This window comes from Neoarius graeffei, chromosome 5 (assembly GCF_027579695.1).
Source record: "Neoarius graeffei isolate fNeoGra1 chromosome 5, fNeoGra1.pri, whole genome shotgun sequence".
Lineage (NCBI taxonomy): Eukaryota > Metazoa > Chordata > Actinopteri > Siluriformes > Ariidae > Neoarius > Neoarius graeffei.
In genome coordinates, this window is record NC_083573.1 from 52,559,546 (window position 1) to 52,581,885 (window position 22,340).

The window sequence follows — 22,340 nt, forward strand, 5'->3', positions numbered from 1 at the left end:
TCCCAGCCACTTGGTTGTGCCTCTCCATGTACGCTGATCCAGCTAGCATCTTACACCCTGCTACTATGTGCTGGACTGTTTCAGGGGCTTCTTTGCACAGTCTGCATCTTGGGTCTGATCTACTCTGGTAGATCCTGGCCTCTATGGCTCTTGTGCTTATGGCCTGTTCTTGTGCTGCCATGATTAGTGCCTCTGTGCTGTCTGTCAGGTAGTGCGTACATGTTGATGGCTCGGACCTTGTTTTTACCATTCAGCTGACTTTTCAGGACCTGCCTTACTCTCTGGAGGTATTTGGCTGTGGTTGACTTCCTTGTGGCCTCTTCATGGTTTCCATTAGCCTGTGGGATGCCAAGGTACTTGTAGCTGTCTTGGATATCACCTATGTTGCCCTCTGGTAGGTCAATCCCTTCAGTCCGGATCATCTTGCCTCTCTTTGAGACCATCCGGCCACACTTGTCCAATCCGAATGACATCCCTATGTCATCGCTGTAGATCCGGGTGGTGTGGATCAGCGAGTCTATTTCTCGCTCATTCCTGGCATACAGCTTGATGTCATCCATGTAGAGCAGGTGGCTGATTGTTGCCCCACTACGGAATCGGTACCCGTAGCCGCTCTTCGTGATGATCTGACTGAGGGGGTTCAGGCCTATGCAGAACAGCAGTGGTGATAGCGCATCTCCTTGGTATATGCCGCACTTGATGTTGACTTGGGCAATGGGTTTTGAGTTGGCCTCTAGGGTTGTCTTCCCCTATATATATATACACACATACATACAGCTCAAGTATATTGGCATCAATACTCCAGTAGTATAAGTAAAGTGGCTAGTGATAGCAGCATTCAGTGATAAGGTGACATTTGTATTGACAGTGCAAAAAGACATGATGCAATACACACACACACACAAAGTTACCTTCTGTACAGTTCACAGGTAGGCCAGTTCTCAAAGCACCAGTTCCTCAGTGCAGACTGGAGTTGAGTATGGTGACTGCTTTAGGAAAGAAGCTGTCCCTGAGTCTGTTTGTTCTGGCCGGTATGGACCTGTATCGCCTGCCAGAGGGTAGCAGGTTGAACAGATGGAAGCCAGGGTGGGTGATGTCCCTTATGATGTTTTTTGCTCTGTTCAGACATCTAGAGTTGTAGATGTCAGTTAAGGAAGGCAGAGGGCTGCCGATGATCCTTTGTGCAGTGTTGGTCACCCTCTACAGCCTCTTCCTGTCAGCCACTGTGCAGCTAGAGTGCCACACTGACACTGCGTAGGTCAGCAGACTCTCTATGGTGGAGTGGTAGAAGGTCACCAGCAGGCTTGTGCTCAGTTGCTCCCTCTTGAGCACTCTGAGGTAGTGTAGCCGCTGCTGGGCCTTCTTGACCAGGGCTGATGTGTTGGTTGACCAGGAGAGGTCAGCAGAGATGTGGACACCCAGGAATTTGAAGGTCTGCACTCGCTCAACACACTCGCCGTTGATATATAGGGGTAGCGCTGTTCCGCCGGAAGTCCAGGATGAGTTCCTTTGTCTTAGAGATGTTCAGTGCTAAGTTGTTGGTTGCACACCACCTCTCCAGGTTCAGGACCTCATCTCTGTAGGCCTCCTCGTTCCCCCCTGTTATCATCCCCATCACTGTTGTGTCGTCAGCGAATTTGACGATGATGTTCTCTGGGTGGGTTGCGCTGCAGTCGTATGTGTAGAGCGAGTACAGGAGTGGGCTCAGCACGCAGCCCTGTGGTGAGCCAGTGCTGAGGTTGCAGGCAGATGAAAGGTGGCGGCCCAGCTTCACCTGTTGGGGTCGGTTGATTAGAAAGTCTTTGATCCAGGAGCAGGTGGATGATGGGAGCCCCAGGCTGGTTAGCTTGGGGATCAGGATGTCTGGTATTATGGTGTTGAAAGCTGAGCTGTAGTCGATGAAGAGCATTCTGACATAGCTCCCTTGTCTCTCCAGATGGCTCAGCACAGAGTGGAGAGCAGTGGCTATTGCATCCTCAGTCGATCTGTTAGGCCTGTATGCAAACTGGTGGGGGTCCAGGGTGGGGGGGGAGACAGGTTTTTATGTGGTGCAAGACCAGTTTCTCAAAGCACTTCGTTATGACGGGGGTGAGTGCTACGGGGCGGTAGTCGTTGAGGCTGGCTGTGGGTGACTTTTTGGGAACCGGGATGGTGGTGGCAGACTTCAAACAGGTCGGGATGATGGCTTGTTCCAGTGACCTGTTGAAGATGTCCGTGAAGACCTGTGCAAGTTGGTCAGCACAGGCCTTGAGCACCTTCCCTGGTACGCCATCCGGGCCAGTTGCCTTCCTGGGGTTTACGGCCCGGAGCACCTGTCTCACATCCTCAGGCTCGACCTTCAGAATGAGCGGGGGAGTGCCAGTGATTGCTGTCGGTTGAAGTGGGGGTTGGGGTGGAGTGCTGGGGGGAGGTGTGAGCTGTAGTGGGAGCTGGAGAGATGGTCCGGGGGGTGGTTTGGCTGTGTGCTGCGCCTGAGCTTCAAAGCGGGCGAAGAAGCTGCTCAGCTCCTCCGCAAGTGCCGCATCTGAGTCCCCGGCTGACACAGCACAGCCCCTGTAGTTTGTTATTGCCTGAATGCCCTGCCACAGCTGCCTGGGGCTTGTCAGCTGCTCCTCAATCCTTCTCCTGTGGTCCGCTTTGGCTGCGCTGATGCCTTTCTTCAGGTCGGCCCGAGTCCTACTGTATAGCGCTCAGTCGCCGGATCTGAAGGCTGCATCCCGGGCACGTAGGAGTGCACGGACCTGGCTGGTCATCCATGGTTTCTCATTCGGGAACACCCGAATGGTCTTTACCACGGTGACCGTGTCAATGCAGTGCTTGATGTAAGCTAGCACTGCATCCGTGTATGTGGCTAGGTCCTCGTGATGGAAAACTTCCCACTGTGTTCGTTCAAAGCAGTCCTGGAGTCGGGGGAGGGCGTCGTCAGGCCAGGTGGTAATTGTCCGTCTTTGTGGCTTTGATTGCCGGCTGAGGGGGGTGTATGCGGGGGGTAGGAACAGGGAGAGATGGTCAGACTGTCCGAGGTGGGGGAGGGGAATAGCTCTGTAGGCATGTTTAAGGTTGGAATAAACATGGTCCAGAGTATTTACTCCCCTCGTTGCACACTTCACATGTTGGTAAAATTTAGGCAACACCGTTTTGAGGTTTGCCTTATTGAAGTCTCCTGCAATGATGTGCGTGCCGTTTGGGTAGGCTTGCTGGTGGTTGTTAATGTTGTTTGCGAGCAGAGAGAGAGCGGTTTTGACGTTAGCGTCCGGTGGTATGTAGACTGCAGTGATGATAACAGCTGCTAGCTCCCTCGGCAGAAAGAAGGGTCTGCATCTTACAGACATGAACTCTAGGTCAGGAGAACAATGCTTGTCTAAGACTGTACTGTTGTTGCACCAACCTTCATTCACGTAAACGCAGAGCCCCCCTCCTCTGTTTTTCCCGGAGTCGCTATTCCTGTCCCATCTGTGTAGCGTGCGGCCTGCTAGCTGCACCGAAGCGTCGGGGATTAGCGGTTGTAGCCATGTCTCCATTATAATGATTGCACAGCATTCACGAATGTAGCGGTTACCAGCAAGCTGTAATTCCAAGTCGTCCGTTTTGTGTACCAGGGATCTAGCATTGGAAAGATAGAGGCTTGGTAGCGGAGGTTTGAGTGGCTGTTTCCTGAGCTTGTTCAGCAGGCCCGCTCTGCAGCCCCGTTTTTGCTTCCTCTCGCGTCTCCGCCTTCTTCGTCTGCCAGACCCGATAACAATCCACGGAGACCCCGGTGCCCTCGCTATCTCCTCCGGAATGTTGTAAGCGCGATGAAAGTCGTTTGAAATGATCATTTCTTGCCGAATGCCGATGTCTATCAGATCCATATGGGTGTATCTTGTGTTGAAGTCCGTAGGTGACGCGAAACAAACAGTTATAACACACAAAAATACAAAAACGTGCACTTGAAATATTAAACCAAGAGTGATTTAAAATGCGTAAGTTTCAGATAGAAAATAAAATAGACAATGAGTGGATAAAACAGTTAATACACCAATTAGTTTACACTAGGCTATTTATGAGGTCTTAGCCAGGACATACTTAATGTAAACATGTGTAGCTTACCTTTGATTATTTGGGAGGCTTTCGTTTTCCCCATGGAAAATTTCTTTGCGAGGGAAGAGTCTGGGAACATTCCAGCCACGCACTTGTTGAAATCATCAAAGAAAGAGAGGCTAATGTTTTTCTTAGCTATTAGCATCGCCATCTTCACCTCAGACCTAATCAGTGTTGCCAGATACTGCTGACGTTTTCCAGCCCAAAATATGTTCAAAACCCACCAAAATGCACTTGAAACCGCCCAACTTGGGTGGGAAACCGCCCAATCTGGCAACACTGGACCTAATCACTTGTTCAGCCTCGCCTCCGGACGTAGTTATGTAATTACTGATGCCTGAGAGGGCGGGGACATGAATTCATGGCCAGACTTCCTGCTGTAAACTCCTGTCAGAGGCGCGTCATGAATTCTGGACCTACCGACTTTTTTATATTGTGAAAATACGGGACTTTTATATAATGTCAAAATACGGGATATTTTCGGGAAAATAAAAAAACGGGAAGACAGCGGGAAATAAGTCAAAATAAGGGATTTCCCGGGAAAAACGGGAGGGTTTACAGGTATGGTCTAAATACCCCCTGTCTAAATAAACCTGTCTCATTTTAAAACGGCTCATTCTGTTAATCTAGTCTGATAGACTCTTTAGAATATTACAATAATAGGATGAATTCACATGTACCTGTAAATTGGGACAATTTCACTGGTTTATTTTCTGGCCTGCTAAGTCGACTTTTAGTGTCACTAAGCTTGATAGGAAAACTATGACACGTCGCAGCAATCATTCATACGTGACATCATACAAGAGGGCGTGGTCAGCATCAAACAGCAAGTGGAATTTTTTTTTTTTTACTTTAGTCCTGTTAATAATTTTTTCCCATTTTATTTTTTAAAAATGACATGACTAAGCAGGTGGCATGGTGGTGTAGTGGTTAGCACTGTTGTAGGGTGACGTCCCGGTTTTACTGGGACAGTCCCGATTTGGGGTTGTGTGTCCCGAGTCCCGACAAAAGTCTGTCGGGACATGGATATGTCCCGGTTTTCGCCACTCGCGACGTTTGCGACTGAGCAGCGTGGGAATCATTAGCGGAGAAATGTCTGCATTTACTATTTAGCTGAATTGACAGGAATTGCAAACTTTCCTGGTTACTGCCCCCTGGCCCTGTGGCATGGGTGTTTATTTAGCCACATTATTCCAGACAACAGAACATGTTGCCATGCAACAATAAAATAAACATTAACTGGCGTGAATGTTCTTTGTCTAGCAGCTAGCAGCAGTAATGCCGCAGCAATTATGCCGAAAAGAAAATGGACCTTTTCCAAAGATTTACAGGGCACCTACCCCTTCCTCCGAGAGGTGCAGAACAATGCGCACAAAGCCTACTGCACACACTGTAAGTGTTCCTTCTCCGTAGCCCACGGTGGTAACGCCGATATACAGGATCACATTAAAACGGATCACTCTTCTTGTAAATATACGTAGGCTAATGCATTTTGTTTAGAGTGGGTGGATTGACAGTCGCCTTAGCTTTGTTCCTGTGCTTTGTTCTTGTACTGAGTTGGGTAGCCTATGTTGCAAATGTTGTGCGCTCCTGTGGGGGCTTTCCTCGGGCTGTCGCCCCTCTCCTCCTTTACTGCTGTTTTGTTTGAGTGTATATTCTCAAATCACTTGTCTCTTTTTTGTTTCTGTTTAACATACCATTCTGACAGTTTGGCCATATTGCTGTGTTGAACAGCTTGTTGCACCAAGTGTTCACTTTTGTACACATCTTGCTTTATTCATTCAGTTGTGGGGAATGGTTAGTAAGGTTGATTCTGACCTAGGCTATGTTGAGGTCACATATCTACTTTTTAAGTTCATGCTATAGTGCATACAATTTTAGAGATATAGCCTACATGTGCATATGCATTCTTCTTGGCATTCTCACAAACAGGTGAAATAAATCAGTTTAAATTTGGCCTATGGACATAGCCTGGCCTATTCTCAGCCATTACAAAATCTGTTGTCTGACCATAATTTAACTGATCTGTATACCACTATGCTACTAGATAACAAAATGCCTGTTTGTTTTATTTCATGTGAGATGTTGATAAATGTGAGGGTTGATTGTTATATTAGAACTAACTTAGTATATGGTATATATGGTATATATTTATTTATGGGGATAGTTTATATCTTCATATTTACAGGGATAGGTATGTAGTAGATATTTATTCTTGTAATTATATATTTATATAGATATTTATGAAGTGTATATAGTCAAGTCAAGTCAAGTCAAGTTTATTTGTATAGCACTTTTAACAATAAACACTGTCACAAAGCAGCTTTACAGAATTTGAACGACTTAAAACATGAGCTAATTTTATCCCTAATCTATCCCCAATGAGCAAGCCTGTGGCGACGGTGGCAAGGAAAAACTCCCTCAGATGACATGAGGAAGAAACCTCGAGAGGAACCAGACTCAAAAGGGAACCCATCCTCATTTGGGCAACAACAGACAGCCTGACTATAATATTAACAGTTTTAACATGAGGACAGTTTCGTTGATGTTGTAACTCTTCATTGATGGAAAATTGAGTGCAAAACTGTTCATGACAACTGCAGTCCTAAAGTTAGCAAGTCAACTGTAGTCCTCAGCCATAAAAGCATTACTGTAAGAGTCCAGAGCATCCTCCAGGTATAACCCTCAACTGTCCTCATGGGGCCGTCCTCCACAGGAGCGGTACGATAAAACTCCGACCAGACACAGGGCACCAGGATGGATCAAGCAGGTCCGAGGGGCAGAAGAGGCCAGCATCTCAATCCCAGGACCAACATGTAACTCAGAGGGACAGATTGGGGGGGGGGGGGGGGGGGGGGAAGAGATAGAGAAAGAAAACACGTTGTTAGGTATGCCCTAAAAATGACAAGTATTAAATCTGTGTGGTAGGCTCGCAGAGACGAGAGTCTTTACATCAGGCATAACACACAACAATGGCATGTTAATATGGTAAAAAATATATCATGACCTGTTCTGGCTGGATGCTTGATTGGGTGATGGGAGCACACTCCTCAGCAATGATGAGATGCAGATGGAACCCTTAGGGCTGGCCAAGACAATTCAGTTACATTTCACCGGGTCTGGGACATGCGACAGAAAGTCTGACGGCCGATTCCCTGCAGGCTACGATAGCCAGTCGAGGTCTCCACCCTCTCCACCAAAAGATTTCCTGTTGACTCCATGTAACTCAGAGGGACAGATTTGGGGTGGGGGAGGGGAGGGAAAGAAAACACAGGTTGTTAGGTATGCCCAATGTCACCTGAATAAGTAGGAGCAGTATACATATTGCACCGAGTACAAGCAGGGACTCCGGCAACTAACTATGACAGCATAACTAAAAGGAGAGAGCCAGAAGGTAACACAGGCATGAGGGAGCCCCGGGACATAAAGCAGCCAGCCACTACACCGTCAACAAACTTGAGTGAGCAAGCGAGTGGGGACTGACAGCATCCATACATCCCAGTTTACCAAAACACTCTATGTCTGAGGACCCTCTAGATCTACACCTTTACCTCATAAACACCATTAACAAAAGGCTTGACTAAACAGTCAAACGGTATATATATATATATATATATATATATATATATATATATATATATATATATATATATATATATATATATTTATGAAGTGTATATATGGTATGTAGTATATATTTATTTTTGTAATTAAATATTTATATAGATATTTATGAAGTGTATATATATATATGATATGTAGTATATATTTTTGTAATTATATATTTATATAGATATTTATGAAGTGTATATATATATATATATATATATATATATATATATATATGGTATGTAGTATATATTTATTTTTGTAATTATATATTTATATAGATATTCATGAAGTGTATATATGGTATATATTTTTATAGGTGTATTAATGTAGTTTGGATTTCGGGGTAGTTAAAAAGGGGTGGGAAATTAAAAAAAGTATTGTACTTCTTCCCACTCCTTTTTCGAACAATGTGCGGTGTTTTGTAATGTCTTAGCACTTTATGTTATTTTATTTGCTTTTTTGTCAATTTCTCATTTTCCTTCTTTTGTATGTACAAATAGTTACATACATTTTTTATACATGCTCGAAATAAAAAAAAGCTTCAACAAAATGATAAGAGCACCTCTCTTCTGAGTGTCATGTTTACGTAAAAAAAAGGTGTGCGTGCACGAGCATGGTCACGCGCAAAAGTGTCCTGGTTTCAGACTAGGGAAATCTGGTCACCCTACACTGTTGCCTCACAGCAAGAAGGTCCTGGGTTCGAGCCCAGTGGCTGGCGAGTGCCTTTTTGCGTGGGTTTCCTCCGGGTGCTCCGGTTTCCCCCACAGTCCAAAGACATGCAGGTTAGGTTAACTGGTGACTCTAAATTGACCGTAGGTGTGAATGTGAGTGTGAATGGTTGTTTGTCTTTGTGTCAGCCCTGTGATGACCTGGTGACTTGTCCAAGGTGTACCCCGCCTCTCGCCCATAGTCAGCTGGGATAGGCTCCAGCTTGCCTGCAACCCTGTAGAACAGGATAAGTGGCTACAGATGATGGATGAATGGATGGATATGACTAAGCAGGTGGCATGGTGGTGTAGTGGTTAGCACTGTTGCCTCACAGCAAGAAGGTCCTGGGTTCGAGCCCAGCGGCTGGCAAGGGCCTTTCTGTATGGAGTTTGCATGTTCTCCCCGTGTCTGTGTGGGTTTCCGCGGGGTGCTCCGATTTCCCCCACAGTCCAAAGACATGCAAGTTAGGCTAATTGGTGGTTCTAAATTGACCGTAGGTGTGAATGGTTGTTTGTCTCTGTGTCGGCCCTGTGATAATCTGGTGACTTGTCCAGGGTGTACCCATAGTCCAGCTTGCCTGCAACCCTGTAGAACAGGATAAGTGGCTACAGATAATGGATGGATGGATGAATAAGTATGGTACAATTAAACAACATGTTCAAATTGTTACTGAAATGATGTGTCCCAAGTTACCAAACATGCCATTGAAATGTTTTTGGACCAAAGGGGTAGTGTTGTAGTCAAGACCACCTAAACCTAGACCAAGTCATGACCAAGATTGAGACTGAAACAAAACCAAGACCAAGGCAGGGTGAGACCAAGTCACCCGGGGAGGGGTGACAGTCTTTAACAGTAAAGGAATGTTCGAATTAGCAATGAGTCACTTTACTCACTCACCCATTCACTCATCCCTTGACTGGTGTCGTCGGGGAGACATGGAAGCCGCTGAGGTCGATATCCTTTTCCAATTCTTCCTGTTGCTTGTGGCTCGGATATTCTCTGGGAGGCTCCTCTGGGTCCACTCAGTGATATTGTTCCTCCAGGCTTTCCTCTGCCTTCCTCTTCGGCGTGTGCCTTCAACCATTCCCTGCAGGATCGTTTTGCTGAGGGTGTTGTGGTGTGTTGTGTGGCCGAACCAAGCAAGCTTTCTTTTCTTTACTGTGACAAGGAGAGGTTCGTAGGGTCCTACTAGTCTCCTGACTCTTTGACAAATTTGCTCTTGACAAATTCGTTGGTTTTCTGCTCCCTGTAGCTTATCCGTAGGAGTCGGTGAAAGCATTTGGTCTCAAATGCTTGGATTTTTCTTTCGCTCTCAGCCAACAGCATCCAGGTCTCACAGCCGTACAGGAATATAGAGATAACAAGTGATTGAAACAGCTTGAATTTGGTCTTAAAACTCATGTTACTTTTCCATATCCTCTGGAGTATTGCCATTGCTGTCATCGCTGCCCCGATTCTGATCTGGATTTCCTTGGAGCTAGTGCCATCTTGTGTGAGTGTAGCGCCCAAGTACTTGAACTCTGACACAACTTCCAAGGGTTCACCATTCATGACGATGCTGACTTGACAGTGGAGTTCACCATCACCTTCGATTTCTCTGTGCTGACTTCCATTCCATATGCTGCTGTGCTTCTTGTCAGTCTGTTGGTCAGGTCCTGAAGCTCCTGGTTGCTCCCAACTAGCAAGTCAATGTCGTCGGCAAAGCGTAAGTTGGATAGGCTGTGACCTCCGATGGAAATGGTGTTGTGGTGGTTTTCTAGCATGTTCTGCATGATCTTTTCTAGGAACAGTCACTTACTGGTTGCATTTGAAGCAGGAAGTTTGACATCCAATCACAGTAATGATGTTAACAAATAAATCAGACAATGAACAGGCAATTTAGTGAAATCCCCACAGCTGTGGTCTTGAAATAAAATCCTGAGTCCTTTATGTCCAAGACTGAGACACAACCGAGTAAAAATGCGGTCAATTCCGAGACAAGACCGAGACCTTCAAAAAGTGGCCTTGAGACCAAGACCAAGTAGTACCACACAACAAAAGGGTAAGCCTATGTTTCATTTTAAACACTTTTTCTTCACGTGTTAGATAGTCAACGGTTTGAGGATTTCAGAAATGTAGCATGTGTTGTGATCTTTGATTTATTCATGAAAAAAGCATGAATAAACAATTCCAAAACTGTCTCACTATATCTGAATTCACCTTGTATAGTGCAATACAGTGTCTAAAGGCATTTTTCTAACTCTCTACACATGCGATCATAACAAGTCAGGACTTGAGGGACATACCGGTAATCTTTAAAATAAACACAAATTCTATTGTTCTGTCTTGTTTTGAACCAAGATATGAGAAAATCCAGCATTGGTGGATACCTATAAGTGAATGTACAGGTGAGAGGTTTTTTTTTTTTTTTTTGTGAAGCCAAAGGCCAGTTCTTTCAAAGCAGAAAGTGTTGTTATTGCAGATCACACACACAGTTTGCTTACTCAGTTTAATTAACAGGATCCTGGTTCCGTGTGCACTGCAAACTATGACATCTACCTCGCCTCATCCTGCTCCTGCAGTATGTTTATGGATTTGTATATTATTAACAGTGTTCTGTCAGGCAAAATTCAAATACAGTGCTGAGCGTAAATGAGTACACCCCCTTTGAAAAGTAACATTTTAAACAATATCTCAATGAACACAAACAATTTCCAAAATGTTGAAAAGACAAAGTTTAATATAACATCTGTTTAACTTATAACGTGAAAGTAAGATTAATGATATAAACTTAGATTACACATTTTTCAGTTTTACTCAAATTAGGGTTGTGCAAAAATGAGTACACCCCACAACAAAAACTACTACATCTAGTACTTTGTATGGCCTCCATGATTTTTAATGACAGCACCAAGTCTTCTAGGCATGGAATGAACAAGTTGGCGACATTTTGCAGCATCAATCTTTTTGCATTCTTCAACAATGACCTCTTTTAGTGACTGGATGCTGGATGGAGAGTGATGCTCAACTTGACTCTTCAGAATTCCCCAAAGAAAATAATTTCGTTACACCACAAAGGTGAAGGCTACAAGAAGATCAGCAAAGCTTTACTTATCAGTCAGAATACTGTAGCAAAAGTGGTACAAAAATTTAAGAAAGATGGAACTGCAACCATCTCACAGAGACGTCCAGGTTGTCCACGGAAGTTAACACTTCGACAGGAGCGTCTTCTGATGAGAAGGGTTGAAGAAAATTGGCATGCAAGTTCACTGCAGTTATCTAAAGAAGTAGAAAGCCAAACTGGGGTGACTATTTCCTGTGACACAATATGGTGTACACTGCAGAGGAATGGCATGCATGGATGCCGTCCATGAAAGAAGCCTCTCCTAAAGCCCAGGCACAAAAAAGCCCGCCTAGAGTTTGCCAGGGCCCATGCTGACAAAGATGAAGACTACTGGGGCGCTATACTCTGGAGTGATGAGACCAAGATAAATGTTTTTGGAACTGATGGCTTCAAAACTGTATGGAGTCACAAAGGTGAGGAATACAAAGAAAAATGCATGGTGCCTACAGTGAAACATGGTGGTGGCAGTGTCCTTATGTGGGGCTGCATGAGTGCTGGTGGTGTCGGGGAGCTGCATTTCATTGATGGCATCATGAATTCACAGATGTATTGCTCTGTACTGAAAGAGAAGATGCTACCATCGCTCCATGCTCTTGGTCGTCGTGCATTTTTCCAACACGACTAAACACACATCTAAGGCCACTGTTGGATTTCTGAAGAAGAACAGGGTGAAAGTGATTCAGTGGCCAAGTATGTCTCCTGATCTGAACCCAATCGAACACCTATGGGGAATTCTGAAGAGACAAGTTGAGCATCACTCTCCATCCAGCATCCAGTCACTAAAAGAGGTCATTGTTGAAGAATGGAAAAAGATTGATGTTGCAAAATATCGCCAACTTGTTCATTCCATGCCTAGAAGACTTGGTGCTGTCATTAAAAATCATGGAGGCCATACAAAGTACTAGATGTAGTAGTTTTTGTTGTGGGGTGTACTCATTTTTGCACAACCCTAATTTGAGTAAAACTGAAAAATGTGTAATCTAAGTTTATATCATTAATCTTACTTTCACGTTATAAGTTAAACAGATGTTATATTAAACTTTGTCTTTTCAACATTTTGGAAATTGTTTGTGTTCATTGAGATATTGTTTAAAATGTTACTTTTCAAAGGGGGTGTACTCATTTATGCTCAGCACTGTAAGCATGACACTGCTATATGGTAATAACGCCCCATATTTGTATTCATCACTGCTCTGTCACTGTTGTCACACCTTGGTGTCTGGTTGGACAGGTAAACCCAGATCCCAGACGGAGGGTGGAGTGAGGGAGGGAAATGCAGTTAGAGTCTGCCACTGACAGTTCTATTCTACTGACAACACAGCGAGTCTACACTGTACAGTCTACAGATAAAGGAAAAATTGAGAGACAAAAAGAGAGTGGGGAAAGACCCTCCAGTGAACTGCACAAACTTTACCTCCAACTCAGTTTCTCTACCTCACACATGCAGGATGAAGGCTGTCTGGACATTGGGTTTCTTGGCAGTATGCATCGTGCTGGTTATGGCCTTCCATACTATAAAGCAGGAGATGACCATTCGAAAAACAAGAAAACAAATTATTTTTAACAAGGAAGAAGTGAAGACAAAGGAGGATGATATCCTGAAATGTAAAACAACACTGCAGAAACTGAGCGATGAGCAGGTTTCATTGGATAAGGTGAAATATAAACTGACAAAGGATATAGAAGAGCTGGGGAGACAGACAGGAAACACTGAGCAAAACCTGAACACCTGTCAAACGAAGAAGGTAAAGTAATTAATAGTAATTACTTATTAGATTAGATTCAACTTTATTGTCATTGCACCTGCCACAGGTACAAGGCAGTTATAGCTGAATTATATTGTTCTAGCTGTTCCGAGTTGTTTAATTCAGGTTGTTTGTTTTGATTCTTAATTTATTTTTTTTTTAAATCACAGTTTACTGAAGATCATGTCTGGTAATATAGCATAAATCAGTGCTTCAGGTTTCAGTCTACAGGTTTCTGTGGTATATACTGGGAATAAAATCGAGTTTTATTTTCTTAATTACCAATATGGATCCAAAATGTACAATCTAAATTCAAAGTCATTTTTGACTGACAGGATTGATTGCAAAAAATGAGTCCAGGCCTAAGATCAGTGCAATGTTGTGGTAAAAAAAGAAGACGAAAACTACAGGAAAAATACATTTAATTAAACGGTATTGACTACCTTTCCCTGTAAAGACCAAGAGCCTTCAGCAATTTGTTATACTGTAACATGCGTTGCATTGTGTAACACATGCCGACTGTATGCTATAGTACTGTACTATCAGTACTGTGAAGCACCATGCCATTTATTGGGTTTTGAACTGAGAAATAGAGTGGTGCATTGGGTAACATTGCCATCTCACAACTCCAGGATGCTTGGTTAAATTCTGAGCTTGGGTTACTGTGTGGAGTTTCACATGTTATCTTATCTACATGGGTTTCCTCTGGTTTTCCTCTGCTTTCTTCCCAATGTGGAAAGAGAGAGAGAGAGAGAGAGAGTGCTGCCCTGGGATGGATTGGCATATCATCAAACGTGTACCCCTGACTTGTGCCCAGGGATGGGATGTGAATCCACCACAACCCTGACCAGGATATAGGATATATTGAAGATAACAGAATGATTAAATGAAGTGAGAAATAATTATCCATCCATCCATCCATCCGTCCATCCGTCCATCCATCTATTGTCTATACCGCTTATCCTACTGAGTTTTGTAGATGAGCTGGAGCCAATCCCAGCTGACACTGGGCAAGAGGTGGAGTACAGCCTGGACAGGTCACTAATCTATCTAAGGGCTAACACATAGAGACAGACAGCCATTAACACTCACATTCACACCTATGGGAAATTTACAGTAGCCAGCTGACTGAATCTGCATGTCTTGGGACTGTGGGAGAAAACCAGAGCACCTGGAGAAAACCCACACAGGCACAAAGAGAACATGCAGACTCCATACAGAAAGGCCCCAGTTGTCAGACAGGTTCAAACCTAGAACCTGTTTAGTGTGAGGCAACAGTGCTAATCACTGCACCACCAATAATTATACTAATTGTTTCCCCATTCTCAAGATTTACCATAGACTTTATTTTTCAGAGGCTAAAGGTTAGTGTCTATACTACAGGCTGTTTTAGTATTTTAGAGCAATGAATAATACTTCAGAGGTCCCAGTCAATTATGTACAATATTCATCATCATGGCTTGGCTTCGTGAATGAAGATCATGAAGGGTGTTGTTGTCCACATCTGTTGCACGCCCGCTGATGGCTGGTGAGCCCGATTCTGGAGAGGCAGATCCGGTTGCAGCGGGTGCAGGTGAATGACTGGTTGGGTGTGGGAGTAGAGGGAATTAGCGTGGTTGTAGTAGTGATAGTAGAGGACACCTTGCTGTTCCTCTAATATTATTACAATATTGCAGTACAATATTACTGCCTGCTTTCAATGATTTTGAGCTTACACACATATATATTCATTCCTGTTGGTGGCTCATGCAATATGCAAAAAGGGAAGTACATTTGCATGCATGAAGTCTGAACATTCCCACTCTTCATCACAGTGCATGGAAACAAGTTTTCATGGTATTGCTTAGCCTGCTGCTCGATGAGAAATACCATTGTACCATGTGTAATATGGCTGAAAGAAAACACCACAGCATGTTTCAGCCACTTTACAGATGTCTTTGTACGAGCTTAAAAGCTATTACAAAAGGTAAGTGCTAAGGATGAGGTACAGTCACTACAATATAGTGCACAAAAGTAGGCTTAGTCAAAAGATGCATGAGGCAATACTGATTTTCATACCAATGAGGAAGAAAGCTGGTGGACTTTTCCATAGCATACACTATCAGAAATAGGGATACAGCAGGAGTCTATTTCTGTCCCCCAAGGTACAGCCAACATTAATATACTAGTGCATCTCAAAAAATTAGAATATTGTGAAAAAGTTCAATATTTTCCATCAGTTATTTAAGAAAGTGAAAATGTTATATATTATAGACTCATTACACATAAACTAAAATGTTTCAAAGATTTTTCTATTTTAATTTTAATCAGTATGGCATACAGTACAAAAACATAAAAAAACCCATCTCAAAATATTAGAATATTTCATTTCGAGTTTGAGTAAAACAGTATGAACACAGTGTATCTCTCGGTCTAGTTCAGTACACGCAACCACAATCATGGGGAAGACTGCTGACTTGACTGTTGTCCAGAAGATGATCACTGATGCCCTCCACAAGGAGGGTAAGCCACAAAAGGTCATTGCTGAAAAGGGCGGCTGGAAAAGGTGCACAAGCAACAGGGATGGCCGCAGTCTTGAGAGGATTGTCAAGAAAAGTTGATTCAAGAACTTGGGAGAGCTTCACAAGGAGTGGACTGAGGCTGGTGTCAGTGTATCAAGACCCATCATGAACAGACATCTTCAAGAAAGGGGATACAACTTTTGCATTCCTAATATCAAGCTACTCCTGAACCAGAGACAATGTCAGAAGTGTCTTATCTGGGCTAAGGAGAGAAAGAAATGGACTGTTGCTCAGTGGTCCAAAGTCCTCTTTTCAGATGAAAGTACATTTTGCATTTAATTTGGAAATCAAGGTTCTAGAGGGGCAGCACGGTGGTGTAGTGGTTAGCGCTGTCGCCTCACAGCAAGAAGGTCCTGGGTTCGAGCCCCGGGGCCGGCGAGGGCCTTTCTGTGCGGAGTTTGCATGTTCTCCCCGTGTCCGCGTGGGTTTCCTCCGGGTGCTCCGGTTTCCCCCACAGTCCAAAGACATGCAGGTTAGGTTAACTGGTGACTCTAAATTGAGCGTAGGTGTGAATGTGAGTGTGAATGGTTGTCTGTGTCTATGTGTCAGCCCTGTGATGACCTGGCGACTTGTCCAGGGTGTACCCCGCCTTTCGCCCATAGTCAGCTGGGATAGGCTCCAGCTTGCCTGCGACCCTGTAGAAGGATAAAGCGGCTAGAGATAATGAGATGAGATGAGATGAGGTTCTAGAGTCTGGAGGAAGAGTGGGGAGGCACAGAATCCAAGGTGTTTGAAGCCCAGTGTGAAGTTTCCACAGTCTGTGATGATTTGGGGTGCCATGTCATCTGCTGGTGTTGGTCCACTGTATTTTATCAAGTCCAAAGTCAACACAGCCATCTACCAGGAGATTTTAGAGCACTTCATGCTTCCATCTGCTGATGAGCTTTTTGGAGATGCTGATTTCCTTTTCCAGCAGGACTTAGCACCTACCCACAGTGCCAAAACTACTACTAAATGGTTTGCTGACCATGATATTACTGTGTTTGGCCAGCCAACTTGCCTGACCTGAACCCCATAGAGAATCTATGGGGTATTGTCAAGAGGAAGATGAGAAACACCCGACCCAAAAATACAGATGCGCTGAAGGCCACTATCAAAGCAACCTGGGCTTCAATAACACCTCAGCAGTGCCACAGACTGATTACCTCCATGCCACACCGCATTGATACAGTAATTCATGGTAAAGGAGCCCCAACCAAGTATTGAGTGTATAAATGAATATACTTTTCAGAAGTTGGACATTTCTGTATTGTAAATCCTTTTTTTGATTGATCTTAGGGAATATTCTAATAATTTGAGATACTGGATTTCTGATTTTCATGATCTATAAGCCATAATCATCAAAATTAAAACAAAAAAGGCTTTAAATATTTCACTTTACATGTAATGAATATAGAATCTATGAAAGTTTACCTTTTTGAATTAAATTATGAAAAAAATGAACTTTTTCATGGTATTCTAATTTTTTGAGATGCACTAGTACCCCCTAGGGCTCATTATTGGACCTCAAGGCCTTAATGTGTACCTTTAGGGCCAAAAAGGTACACATATGTTCCCAAGCAGTGTATAAAGAGTACATGTAAGTACCTTAGAGGGTACTGCCTCAACGATGAGTCAGTGTACTCCTGAAGCAACAATAACGTACTTTATTTGCTGAGAGTATAGCCACCCTTGGACTTTGCCTTTATGGGTTTTAATTCAGATATGCAGTGCCATCTGAAAGGAACAGCAAGGCCAATCCCCAAAACAAACAGTAGCTGAAAGAAGCTGCAATACAAGTCTGGAAAAGCATCACAAAAGAAGAATGCAGCAATCTAGTGATGTCACTGGGTCACCAGCTTGATGCAGTTATTGCAAGCAAGGGGTATGTAACCAAATCTTCAGTGTCATTTACTATAATTTACTTTAAAACGATCTGTTCCTATACTTTTCCTCACCTAAAATTTGAGTGGTCACCAAAGGTACCATGCTCAAAGTTGTTTATCACATCTCAATGCAAATATTAGGAAATGAAAGATGAAAATCTGGTCTATGTCCTCATAGTTATCTTTTGATTTCAAACCCAAACGTCTTCAATGTCTCATCTCATCTCATTATCTCTAGCCGCTTTATCCTTCTACAGGGTCGCAGGCAAGCTGGAGCCTATCCCAGCTGACTACGGGCGAAAGGCGGGGTACACCCTGGACAAGTCGCCAGGTCATCACAGGGCTGACACATAGACACAGACAACCATTCACACTCACATTCACACCTACGGTCAATTTAGAGTCACCGGTTAACCTAACCTGCATGTCTTTGGACTGTGGGGGAAACCGGAGCACCCGGAGGAAACCCACGCAGACACGGGGAGAACATGCAAACTCCACACAGAAAGGCCCTCGCCGGCCCCGGGGCTCGAACCCAGGACCTTCTTGCTGTGAGGCGACAGCGCTAACCACTACACCACCGTGCCGCCCCCGTCTTCAATGTATAGAAAAAAAACAAACAACAACAAAAATGGCCTTGCTGTTCCAATACTTTTGGAGTGGAGCGTGTGTAAAGCTGTTTTGTCATGAGAAAAGCGCTAGGATATATAGCTGAACAGGTTTTTGGGATTGGTTATTTCAACACAGAATGCTGGAAGCTCCACATTACTATCTGGGAATAAATGGATGAGTCTGGGTGCCCGAACAGTGATTTGAATAAACCGATGACTAATTTCTTCCTTATCCCCTTTTCATCTCTCGTCTCTTTAGACTGGTGTCCAGAATCAGAAAACAGAAAGGGCTTCAGCAATTGATGCACTAAAGAGTAAGATTCAATTTTTTTCTTAGTCAATTGTATATGGCGATGTGATGAATTATTTGGGAAAAAATAAACTTATTTAAATATTTAAATAAACGTAACCTTTGGATCTGCTCTATCCATGTAGCAAATCAGAACGCTGAGATACTGAAAGTGCAGGAGGAGATTCAGAGTTTGCAGAAACAGATTCTGGACAGAGATACAAAGATCTGCCAATATGTGGATAAAGAGAAGGACGGCGGAAGGTGAGATCTGCACACTCGCTGTTATCTCAGTTACATGCTCCTTTCATTCAGGAGACATAATTCATCAGATTATCAATTACACTGAATTCTTATTGCTACCAAATATACAGTGTGATTATTGATCATATTCAGGATAGATGGTAAAATTAATATTTTGCTTTATCTCTACAGGACTTTGTGTTTGGACAAAATGGGTGCCAGTAATGTATAACAAGGATAAAATGGAAAATCAGGGAAACATTAAAACATTTGATTTTTTTTCATCTTCCATACCTTATACATATATTTTTGATACTATCCACTAGTATAATAATAAAAATGGATTGGTTTTGCACTCAGGATTATTCTGTGGACTACACCTGAGTGTTTTAGTGTGGATCATAGTTTCCAAGTTGTACAATTAGTGGTCCTCATGGTTAAATACCTGGCTAAATGCATTTTAAATTGTTGTACACAAAATAAAACTAAGCCTGATGAAATGTGAGAGCTCATACCACAAGTGTAAATAATAAAGCTAATAAAGACCAGTTAATTCCAGTTTCTGGAATTCCAGTTTAAACATGCCCGTCACTTCTTATTTACATACAGACACACCCACAGACATATCCATCCATCCATCCATCCATCCATCCATCCATCCATCCATCCATCCATCCATCCATCCATCCATTCAGCTTCAGCAACCTCTTGTGAATCCAGAGCCAATCCCAGGAATGCTATGAGTGAGGCAGGAACACAACCTGGCAGGTGGAATGAATGTAGCTCTGTTCCCAAATACATTATCGATTTGGTAGTTTTGGTCATGCCAATCATATTGCCAATATGCCAATATCAGTGTGTGTATGAGTGTATGCAAGGTGCCCTTGGGGCTGGCGTTCCCCGTAGCCATATCCCTACTTCGTTCCCTGTGTTCCCAGGGTATGCTATGGATCTACTGTGACAAAATGGTTGCTGAAGATGAATGAAAGAGTTATGGGGGAAAAAAACATATTTTAATGCTCAAGTAGTCCATGTTTCCCTGTGGCATTTGTAAGATGATAATATCATATGCATCAATATCATGTCAATATGTATCAGTAACTGTAAATCGTAATTTTAGTAGCCGAATACATTTGAGGCTAATAACTCACCTACTAGCTACCTGTGTATTAACATAAACATTTTGTGTTAATGTAAAAAAAAAAAATGAATGTAAAAATAGGAATTTAAAAAATGGGCATTTAAAAATTATTTTTATTATATTTTATTATATTCAGCCATATTTATTAAAATATTTTAAAATATTTATTTTTTAACAAACATTACACAAACTATTATTTTAAATATTATTTTAATACAGTTATTTAAAATTTCCAGCCAAACATTAGGAGAAATTGTATATCAGTATTTTCTTTCAAAAATAAAGAAATACTATTAGGAGCACCTGTACACCTCAGTTACTGTATGTAATTATCTAAATCAGCCAATCATGTGGCAGCAGTACAATGCATAAAATCACACGGATATGGGCCAACAGCAGCGGGTAACGTTCACAGCAACCGTTAGAAAAAAATGTTGGCAAAATTTTGAGCATGGCATGATTGTTGGTGCCAGATGGGCTGGGTTTGAACTGACAGAAGGGCTACAGTAACTCAGATAACCACTCTATATAATTCAGGGGCGTAGCTAGGATTTTTCAGGGTGTGTGTGTGTGTGTGTGTGTGTGTGTGTGTCACACACTGACTGGCAGCCTGAGTACATTATATAAGAAAAAATAATTACCATTGCTAGTTTTAGGTAGCTTAGAAACCGGCTCTTCCATTATTGCTGTTTATTCCACGTTTTCTTGATGTTGTGTTCTAGAAACGGCACACTAAAACTTAGCTTCGAAGCCACAAAATGCAACTTTGATGGAAAAAAATCTATAATAAATTGCTTACCTCTCTTCACGTTGAAAGAAGGAGGAAAGTTACACTTGTTTTGGCATGGCGAATTATTAACACAAGAGGAAATACTCGTAATTTGCAACTAAAAAGACTGCAGCTACACTGGCAGCTTGACCATGCTTTCTAGTGCGATCATGTTGCGCTTGTGCAGAACTGTGTCAGTCCTGCGCGCCTTGGCTTGTGCATCTGAAGGCGCGCCTCGGGCTGCGCGCGCACCTAACGAGCTCCGTCATGCGCACTGTTAACAAAGAACACCTGTCTTTAATCAATAAACTATGTTTGGACTATTTAAGGACTGCGCCCATGCAAGGACGATGCTAAGTATTACACCACGTCTAGTGTGCCTTACAGAGCCTTGTTTCCTGTCCCTGTTGACCTCCTGGTTTTTCGACTCCTGTTTCTCATCCCTTGATCTTGTATAGTTTTGCCTCTAATAGTCTGTCCGTGCCTCGATTGACCTCCTGTCTGTTTCCTCGATTACGACTTTGCCTGCTGTTTCAGACTGTTTGCCTGTTGTGTGCGTTTCACGCACTTTATGCTCATATAGCACTGTGTATTATTTAACATATCTGCACTTACATCCGCCTCTCCCACACACACTCTGACAAACTGGGTTTTCGCGCCCAAACCACAGGAAGTCCATACAAGGTTATAGAAACCCTAATGAGGCTGAGGTGACAATCTAGTTTAAAAAAATGTTAGAAAAATTACACTGGGCACTTTTCTAATATTCTTATGCGGCTATTGAAAAAATGTATGGTCCGACAAGGGGGGGGGGGGGGGGGGGGGGGTCACAGGCACCCCAGGACCCCCCAGCTATGCCCCTGTAATTGCAGTGTGCAGAAAAGCATCTCAGAATGCTCAATACATTGAACCTTGAAACACACTGACACAACCTGCATTGTGTCAGTGGTCCAGGCTGGTGGAGGTGGTGTAATGGGGTGGAGAATGTTTACTTGGCACACTTTAGTCAAGTCAAGTTTATTTGTATAGCACTTTTAACATTAAACATTGTCGCAAAGCAGTGGTATGTTAATATCCATCAATCATTGCTTGAATGATTGGTAATTGAATGATCATCACCACAGCATGTTTTAATATTATTGCTGATCACGTGCATCCCTTCATGGCAACAAATTACACAGCTTTTAATGGATAATTACCACAAGCTGACCTAGTGGTTAGCATGTCCGCCTCTTGATTGGGAGATCGCGAGTTCTACTCGCTGTTGGGTTGTACCAAAGACCATCATAAAAATGGTACCTACTGCCATCTGGCAAAGCACGCTGCAATATAGATGCAAGAGGGGAAGTCAAACTCTTGAGGTTACCAGAAGACTAGCCCCCCACTGTAACCCTAGCTATATAATAGGTGAGAGGCCCAGGGCTACCGAAATGGAGGTCAGTGCTACACCCATGCGCCTCAAGGAGTTGGGTAGTACTGGGACAAGAGACTGCCTGGGAAGACCAGATCCTGGTGCAAGAGGGACTTTGACTTGACTTTGGCTTTAATGGATAATTCCAGCATGATAATGCACCATGTCACAAAGCAAATGTTGTCTCTCAAACAATGAGTTC

The 22,340-nt window shown here is 43.2% G+C and overlaps 1 protein-coding gene and 1 long non-coding RNA gene across 2 annotated transcripts; one reads left to right on the forward strand and one right to left on the reverse strand.

Moving 5' to 3' along the window:
- Positions 1–6,942: 6,942 nt before the first annotated feature.
- LOC132886052 (uncharacterized) lies at positions 6,943–20,895 on the reverse strand. The gene is made up of 3 exons (XR_009654659.1): positions 20,758–20,895; positions 20,600–20,676; positions 6,943–7,305 (listed from the first exon to the last, which is right to left on the reverse strand). It is a non-coding gene; the product is annotated as an uncharacterized LOC132886052 (long non-coding RNA).
- On the forward strand, positions 12,750–19,397 carry si:dkey-87o1.2 (uncharacterized protein LOC796684 homolog). The gene is made up of 4 exons (XM_060922015.1): positions 12,750–13,248; positions 18,545–18,599; positions 18,721–18,838; positions 19,010–19,397. The coding sequence occupies exons 1-4, from the start codon at positions 12,952–12,954 to the stop codon at positions 19,047–19,049; spliced, it is 510 nt and encodes a 169-aa protein (XP_060777998.1). The 5' UTR covers positions 12,750–12,951; the 3' UTR covers positions 19,050–19,397.
- Positions 20,896–22,340: the final 1,445 nt, after the last annotated feature.

Bases quoted from the DNA above. Each gene is read 5' to 3' on its own strand.
- si:dkey-87o1.2 (XM_060922015.1), top strand. From the start codon at position 12,952: ATGAAGGCTGTCTGGACATTGGGTTTCTTGGCAGTATGCATCGTGCTG. The intron at 13,249-18,544 runs GTAAAGTAATTA...TCGTCTCTTTAG, and splicing joins ACACCTGTCAAACGAAGAAG to ACTGGTGTCCAGAATCAGAA. The intron at 18,839-19,009 runs GTGAGATCTGCA...TTATCTCTACAG, and splicing joins AAAGAGAAGGACGGCGGAAG to GACTTTGTGTTTGGACAAAA.